Below are 9,031 nucleotides of genomic sequence, written 5' to 3'. Positions count from 1 at the left end.
TAAATCCTACCTGTCACCTAAATCCTACATGTCACCTAAATCCTACATGAGCAGGGCTGACACACCTCACAAATATATTGGTAGGATGTATATTTAGTCATTTTCACAGGGACTGGATGAAATTGGGCAGAGACAAGACCGGTAAAGTATCTTCTTCCACCAATTTTCTCCTTCTCAGCATCTTTCTATGAGACTGAAGCACAAAAGACAAGCAATTGCAGGCTACAATTTTTATTATTGCTCTTTGAAAACACAAGTTACATAATTCAGACAAGAATCTGAAATGAGGGTGAGAGGTGGGAAGTTCAGAAGAAGAGGCCAGATTTGGGGTGTAGGGAGAAGATTCTTTTCCTGGGTGAGTCTTCTCACGAGGTCCCATGTCCAGGATGAGATGCATCCCAAATTCTGGTCACTGACCCCACTTGACCTAGTTCTTGAACTTGCAGATATAGGGTAACCTCGCACTGCAGTTATAATCTTTCCATGAGAGATACCCTGGAGAGACAGAAGAGTTCAAGTGAATGGGGCTGGTGGAGCTTGTGATCCAAAGGAGAGACACCTCAGATTCTGCCATGGATTCAAAGCCCCTCCCTTATCTCCACCAAGGCCCCACTCCAGGGAAAGGAGACTCAAAGAAAGGAAGGATGAGAGGAGCTGGGAGAAGCCACACCAACATCGCATTTCCTAGCTCAAGAGGATTTCCTGAAGGTCAGGCCCAGAAATGGGGAATGAGGGGATGAAAAGGCTATCTAGAAGGTAGCTTCCTGTTTCTCACCTGAGTTCCGTGACAGGCTCCCACAGTAGCCGGGGTTTGAGATGGTGGCGGGATTTCTCTCCCAAGCAAGGTAATTCAGCACATCGTCACTACTCCACTCCCACCCGCCTGCATTGAGCTCATAGCCCTATAGAGAAGAGGACAGAGCCAGGTGAGGTTGAATGGCCATTAGAGTTCTCTTTGCATGATCCCCTCAGCTGGATATCTGATCCCCTACTTGGCATCATGGAATTTGGTCTGCTCATCCAGGAGTTGCCATGGAGCTCTCCTCTGGGAAGCTCTCCCTAAATCCTTGCTCCTATTGGCAAATTCCAAAGCCAATAATCACAAAGACTAATGATGGAACCACTCAGAGTAACGTGTTACTGCCTGAGCAATAATTAGTGGCGCATTCATGATAACTCTCTGAACCTCAAAAACAACATCGGTTCTATAGCGGAAAATGCATCTTATCTTCCTTTAGAATTCCTCAGCACAGTCTGTGTAGACTCGGTGCAGCTCAGAGAACTGAATTAGAAGATGTCATGTGTCAACTGTGTAAAAGCTTGACAAGAGGCAGATTAGCTTCAACGGGAGATTAGGGTCCTCCACAAAACTCAGCTCTTCAGCTAGCCTCGAGGTCCTCCTTTTTCCCCAGATATCGCCCCCGATCTCTGAGCTCTGGGGTTCTCTAGGGTATTTCTTGGGCAGGCACGGGGGACAGGGAGCGGGCCGGGTAACGAGCTAAAGAGATAACAGAGAGGAGACGTTATCGCACCTTTGTGGGGTCGTGAATCCCAATCCAGATGTTTGAGTAGGCGTTCAAATTGATCTTGACCAGAGAAGCCAGGAAGGATGCCTCAGCCCCACTGAGCACAGACACTAGGAATCCAGAGGGTCGTTTCTGGCAGGCAATCTGTGTGGGGAAGGGAGAGACTGAGGAAGAGCTTGAGATCTCACTGGGAGAAGGGCGGGGCTTAGCTGGGTGAGAAGTGTGTGTGCGCAAAAGATGAGGGTATTCATTTTTGCCCCTGGAAATCTGGGGAATGGAGACCATGCCCTTTCTCTCTGGTCTCTAGCAAACTTTTTCTTATCATCTGTAACTGCGAATGCATCTACTCACATCTGCATCATTCCAGGATTTTGGTGTCATAAACAAGGCATAGCAGTGGGAACGAAAGGTATAGGAGCCTTTGGGACAGCTGCTTCGTGGAGAGGAAACTTCCTTCTTGTTGTCTTCACCTGGGGTGGAAGAAAATAAAGGAGAGGGATGGAGTGAAAGGAAGAGTGAGAATTGTGGTTGGAAGGTGACCTTGGAAAATATCTATGAGGCCAATGTTTGGGGAAGTGACATCAAACTCTTGACTACCTCTCTCCATTGTCAGCGTTTTCAGGATTTCTTGATCTTGAACCGACCCCATTAAATGAAGGATCATTTCTTTTCTTTCTACCCTTGTCCTTTGTTGAAAAGTCCAATACTTCCCCACTCTGAGCTGACTTGTTCCCACATTGGGTCCTCCAATCATTCTCTTTCCCCTTATCCCATTACTGATCCTTCATGCTTTCTCTCTTCACCTTACCAACATAAATTCGAGTCCACTGACAAAATGGAAATGATCTCATTCCGATGTTTGTGAAACACTGTGGTGCCTCCCACCACGAGTTACCCCGAAGGAAAGAGTGATGATGGAGGAATTTCAGGCAGCTTCATTGTGTGAGGATATGCCTCAGCATTGCCACATGCATCGCACAGAAGGCTTCCTCCTCTTTTGGCCCTGAGCATTCACGGGGAACCCAGTGCTAGAGGTGGAGACATCTCACCTTGCACCTGAGATAGGAGCACCAGGCAGGAGAACAGCATCCAGGACAAGCTGGGGAAGGCCATGGGAGGCAGCATCGTGTCTGAGACTTGAGGAAGCAATTAGAGATTATTAAAGAAGTTTGATCAGGGAAAAGGCATGCACAGTGTCCTCTGTTCTTCCTCTTGTTTTTTCCTTTGCCTAGTCCCCTAGGAATAAATTGATCTTGGTAACATCTCCCTCCTTTTATGGGTCCAGAAATAATTGGAGAATCTGTATACTCTACTACCCCTGAGACCCAGGACAACACCTGCTGAGTCTCAAAGCTGCTCTGTTCTCCGAGAATAAGAATCCTCATATACCTTCCCCCAACATACATGAGATAAAACCCCGGACACAGCTCCTGCTTACCTGTGTTGCAGGGATCTGCAATGGTTTCTCAGCTCAGAAAAGACTAGCCTTTTATAAGAGGATCTGAGGGTAGGCCTCTGAAATAAATAACGAAAATGTGCAACTGGGACAGATGTCATGGCAAGAACTTGGAACTGGTTCAAAGAGATTCCTGCCATGGGGAGGGGTCTCTTCCCAGCAAAGGCCGGGAGTTGCCACAGCTGTTGTTTCTTTCCTCTTAGGAGGCCCGCACTTTCACCAGGAGCAGGTGGAGTTTGCTCTTTCCCATATCTCTTCCTTTTTTAGGGTCTGTGACACAATGTGGTATTAAATTTTCAAGTGGAAGATATCCTGGAGTAGTTCTTCTGGTTGATATCTCAAGAACTCATTTCTGTAAGTGTACATATGTATTTCTTTCCATTGGGTAGTAAAATTAAATAACTGGTGGATTACAAGTGGAGATGAGTGTGGGAATTACAAGAATCATAGACAGGCATGAGCATAGAAGAAACTAGAGCTAAGAGTGACAGTGATGGTTCAGGGTTGCCTTTTAAACATAGTTGCTAGTTTTAAAGAAGATCATCATTTATTAAGAATCATATGACGAGTCAATAGATGAGCCAAGATCTCAGGAAAATCAGATTAATAAACTTGCCTTGCCAGTCATCTGAGAGATGGAGCTTCCCTGATGGATAATGATAATGTGATAGAATAAGAGGCAATGAAGGAATTTAAAACCTTAGGATGACGACAGTTAAATAAAAGAGGCAGAGCCAAAGGAAAAATGACTAAGAGTTAAAGAGAGGTCAGAACAGGAACTGGATGAAATTGGAAACATGACCTTATTTTGCATGTAAGTTAGACCTCTGCTACATCAAAATACTCCCTGTCCTAGGCTGCTAACAACTTCCTTGCAGGACAGTCATTGGGCTGTTGATGAAAAATCATTTTTCTTACATTCTTATTGAGACAGTTGCCAGCTTTATATGGGGATACTTGGTAAAGTTCCTTAGATTTACTTCTGAGTTGGCAATTTTGGCAGCCATGAGAAGCACATTATGTGGTTCAGGTTCAGTTTCGCCAGTCTGGGAAAAAGTTTTTTTAAAAACCCTGACTCTCATACTGGTATTATAGGCCAGCTTGTATGCAGGTGTCCACGGTAGGAATTCATAATGGGATCAGTCAGTTAAACTCTTAACTGATTCGTGTCCTCAGAATCCAAAAGTTAATAGAACCCACAAATTTTCTAATAAACAGTATAGCCAGCAGTTTCTTTTGTTAAAAAGGAAAAAAAAGAATTACTGCACAAAACATATACAAAAATACGTAAATGCAAAGACATAACTATAGTGAGAGATCAGTGAAAATTAAAGTTTAAAAAATCATATATTATGCAAATATGATAGTTAAGGTGATTTGAGAAGTAACCATGCTGCATTAAAATAATTATTTGCGAAGAAGTGAATAATAGCAATCACAAATCCAGAATGGAGTATATTCTTGAATTTTTGGAAAACTTAGTGTTGTGGAAGAAAGAAACCATTTTAGATTAAAAGAACCTAAAGGGATATAGCAACCTAATCTAGTGAGTAAATTTTAATTGAGTCTTTATTAATAAAGTAAGTCATTTGAGGGACAATTGAGAAATATGGAAATAGACTGATATTTTATAACACAACACTTTTAAATTGTCTTTCTTGTGATGATATTATAGTTAAATGAAGAATTTCCTTATATTTTTTTAATATTTATGGTGAAGTATTTATAAGTATCATGATTTCTGTAACTTGCTTTCAAATTATTCAAGAAAAAGTGTGTGTGTGTGTGTGTGTGTGTGTGTGTGTGTGTGTGTGGTGAAAGAGAAAAATGGACCAAGGAGAGAGAAACAAAGCATAAATTTTAAAATGATAACAATTACTGAATCTAAGTGGAAGGTACAAAGGTGTTACTCATACTATTCTTTCAACTTTTTTGTATGTTTAAAAATTTCCAAATAGAAAGTTATAGTTTAACTTACATGTCCTCTATCAGTAATAGCTCATATTTCCCCATCATTACCGTAAACTAGAAATAGCATACTAGAACAATATTTACATATAATCATATATGCATATATACATTAAAAAGAAATTTGAAGAAGTCAAATAAAATATTAAAGTATTATAAATAAATAATAAAATATCTGAAATGTTTCATGGATGGGCTACCTGACTTTTGGATTTGTAAACAAATAAACAAATACAAACAAGGAAAAAAATGGAGTAATCAATATTCTGTGTCCGACCAGAAAAAAAAAATCATGTCTTCAGAGTTAAAAATTTTGATCATAAAATTCCACTTTTCAAAGCAGAGCATAAACAGTTCGGAGTGTGGAAAAACTTCTGAGTTCTTCATTTATCTGTAAGAGGCAGAATTAAAAGTGGTTCTCTATACTTCCTTATAATTCCCTATAATTCTTTTCAAGCTATACTTGGTTTACTATCCTCTCGAATTTCTCCATTACCAGTTAGAAGACAGTTAAGTTTAGCTCCCATGAGAAGTTATTAAAACTCAGTTTTGTTTTTTTCTCAATTGAAATAGTGTGATATTTATAATAAACCTTAAGGTTATAATTACCCTAATCACAATGTAAGACACTTGTTTTACATGATAACTCACAAACTCACTAAAATTTAGTTGTTTGAGTTTTATTTGTGATTGTTCTTTCTACCAATCCTTATTAACCAAGCTCTGAGAAATTTGTTCAAACACTATATTTAAAAGCTGGTTTTGGATTATAGTCCACTTCTTGGTGGTGAAAGAGAAATTCTTACTCATGGAGTAACCAAGACTGAGCTTTAAGAAGCTTTCTTTACCAAAAGATAAGGTGTCTAACCTGCACTTTTTAATACATATTATCCTCCAAGTGTAATTTATTAATAAATGCAGAAAAGCCTCAGTATGGTTGTTCTTAGAATTGATACAAGGAGAACATGATCGCTTTGCAGGAATCCAGTATATTACTTCCGAGGATGGCAAAATGTGAGAAGTTCCCAGAGATGGATCATCAAAGTCAATATCAAAAATAGGTTTGAAATGTATTTTGTTGGAGATTTATCACTAAAGTACAGCTCTTTGGGAAATATTAACCAAACATCCAAGATACTACTTTAGTCCTTTTGTCTTATCCTAAAGCCTATCAGAAGAAATGGGATAGGGATAATAAAATGAGGCCCCATGTACTTTGTGAAACAAGGCAGACTGGTCAAACCTCAAAGTCCCTGAGACCAATAAGGGAAGTTATCAAAGCGTTGGAAGCTAATTCCACAGCTGCTGGAATTTGGTTAGCTATATGTAAGAAACAGTAACTATCTTATATCCTGTGACGTTATTAAGGGCAATAAAGTTTTTATCAAGAAACTGTGTCAATTTTTATTGGGCTTCAATGTCTCCATTGGTCTTAGAACATTTCCCTATTGCATATCATATTAAATCTATTATGTATTCTATAAAGGCTGTCATTTATTTTTCTTTTAGGATAAGCTCGCCATAATTCAGTGATTGATAAGTAGTCATAATCCAAATGATTACCATCAATTATATGTATTTGTTGGTGGTAAATCTGCAGATCTCAACTGCATTTTCACCATTCACATTTTTTTTAGCAACAAATAAAAATAAAAATAAATAACTTCCAGAGCCGTGTTGCTTTTCTGTTTATTATGAATTATTTTTATGATACAAAAAACATTTAACAAACATTATACACACACACACACACACACACACACACACTCACTATCTAGAATGAACAGTGATCATATCTTGCCATCTTTCTTTATATCTTCATGTTTTAAGAAATAAGGAAGCAAAAAGAAGTAATGAAATAGAAACAGTAGTAGCCTATTTGTACCATTCCTGAGTTCCACTTCTGTTATTACTTCTCCACTATAAATTTTCTAATCATTCTTCTAATTTAGGTTTTTAATTATTTATTGCATATAGAGATATCAATCAACCGTATGTAGTATTATTGTCTTTCTTGATTTATATACATGTATCACATTCTGTGTAACATTCTGAATTTTTTTTTGTTCATTTGCCCTCATGTTCTAAAAATCTATCTACTTTGAGATAGTTTTTATTCATTGATTTTAACCACTGTGTAGTTTTAGTCATATAAGTATTTCAAAACTATGCTTTCATTGCATTCCTGGTGAAAATTTACCATATTTTATAGTTTTTAAGATGTGAAATCTTAATACAATGTTAATAATGATAAACATGGTCCTCATCTTCTCTGTGAAGGACATAGGTTAGCAAACTTCTATAAAGGGCCAGGTGGTAAATTGTTTGAGCTCTATAGATAATACTGTCTTTCTCATAACTACTCAACTCTGCCACTGTATCGCGAAAACAGCCAAAGACAATACGTAAATACACGGACATGTCTACGGTCTAGTCGAACATTAATTATAGACATTGAAATTTCAATTCTATTTTGTTTTTATGTGTCTCAAAATATTATTCTTTTGATTGTTTTCGAATCATTTAAAAATGAAAAAGAAATTCTTATCTCACGGGCCATATGAAAACAGGCAATGGGCCAGATTTGGCCCACCGAATATAACTTGCTGACACTTGATATACAGAAAATGAGAAAGAAATTGATTAAATAATAATACAATTAATTATTTAGTTATAATATGCCATAGGGCAATTCAATCATATCTATCAAAATTGAAACATGGTCCATGTCCAAAGTTATGATCCAATGTACATGTCCTAGGTCAGTTCCATGTTCATGACTGGGGTCCTGGTCCAAGATTCAGTTCTAAGTCCATGTCTAATATCAATCTCAAATTTGGGGTCATTCTAGGTTTTAAGACTTTCCTCTTTCTTTTCCCCCATGACATCTCCTCCTTTATAATATCTGACAATTCCCCTAAATTCTATCTACCCTTTTCCTTCTTTTGCCCAAATATAACATATGCTGATTCCCTAGGATTTTTTCCTCTTTCTCTTCAATTAAGTCTCTTATTCCTTCTCTGACACCTGCCAATTCTTCCCCAGCATTTCCCCATATTCTTCCTCTTCTCCTGTCTTACAACATATGCTGATTCTCCTATGTTTTTACAAGCTCTGTAAGAGCAAGAAAGCTCAGAAGTGTACATTCCTCTCAATTTCACTTTCCCTGCATGGGAAATTTCACTTTCTCTCTATGCTGGTTGTTTAAAACATGACAAAAAATTGGACCTGGAACAAAGGATCTCATACAAGTGAAGTCCCTGCATCTGGACAAAGACATCCTTCAAGTGAAAAGAGCACAGTGACAGATGCACACATCCTTATGTGAACAAATACCATCTAGGTTCAGGTTTTTAATACTTGATATAGCCTAATGTTGGTTCTATATATAACTAATGAACATGCTTCTGTTACTATCCTCAACTCTCTGGCTTGTAGGATTTATGAATATGCAAATTAGAAAGCCTTAATATGTTAACACATATAGTTCATGGAGTCACTGGGATGTAGCCAGTCCTTATATGTTGTTACTGATAAGGTGATATGGTCAGAATTAGAACTTGGATTTGTAATTCATACATATAAGCAATGTATAGAAGGCATTTGTTTGTATAACTAAAAATCCATAAACTATAAAAGGACAAATTAATAATATATTTTACATGAAAATACAATACTTCTGTGATGTAAAATATATAACAATAAGTAGAGTCAAAGGATAAATCTGAAAACAACCATTTTTAGCTTATACCAAAAATATACCAAATATATAATGATTTTCTATAAATCAATTTTAGAAGACCAACAACTCAATAGAAAAAATTTGAAGAGAATATGAACAAATAGTTCACAATAAATAGTTTTCTTTTAAACATACAAAAATATAATTGATCTATTTTAAATATGTTCACATATAATAAAATAATTTCCCCTAAAAAGGAATCATCATAATATGAAGTGAGAGAAGATAAATTAGTGTATACCTCACCTTCCATAAGGCAATTCAATCATATCAAAATTGAAAATGCATATACCCTTTGATACTAAAAGTTTTCTTTTTGATATTTATTATATAAGTACA

At 37.3% G+C, this 9,031-nt stretch overlaps 1 protein-coding gene across 2 annotated transcripts; it reads right to left on the bottom strand.

Annotated features, from left to right (window-relative positions):
- Window positions 1-427: 427 nt before the first annotated feature.
- LOC105290713 (lithostathine-like) lies at window positions 428-2,651 on the bottom strand. Of its 2 annotated transcripts, XM_011358076.1 has the most exons (5): window positions 2,576-2,651; window positions 1,878-1,996; window positions 1,533-1,670; window positions 776-902; window positions 428-495 (listed from the first exon to the last, which is right to left on the bottom strand). In XM_011358076.1, the coding sequence occupies exons 1-5, from the start codon at window positions 2,649-2,651 to the stop codon at window positions 428-430; spliced, it is 528 nt and encodes a 175-aa protein (XP_011356378.1). The 2 variants fall into 2 exon arrangements, with proteins under 2 accessions (XP_011356378.1, XP_011356379.1); XM_011358077.1 differs by lacking the exon at window positions 1,533-1,670.
- Window positions 2,652-9,031: the final 6,380 nt, after the last annotated feature.

This window comes from Pteropus vampyrus, unplaced genomic scaffold (genome assembly GCF_000151845.1).
Source record: "Pteropus vampyrus isolate Shadow unplaced genomic scaffold, Pvam_2.0 Scaffold37, whole genome shotgun sequence".
Taxonomy (NCBI): Eukaryota; Metazoa; Chordata; class Mammalia; order Chiroptera; family Pteropodidae; genus Pteropus; species Pteropus vampyrus.
This window is presented reverse-complemented; position numbering and strand designations above follow the sequence as displayed.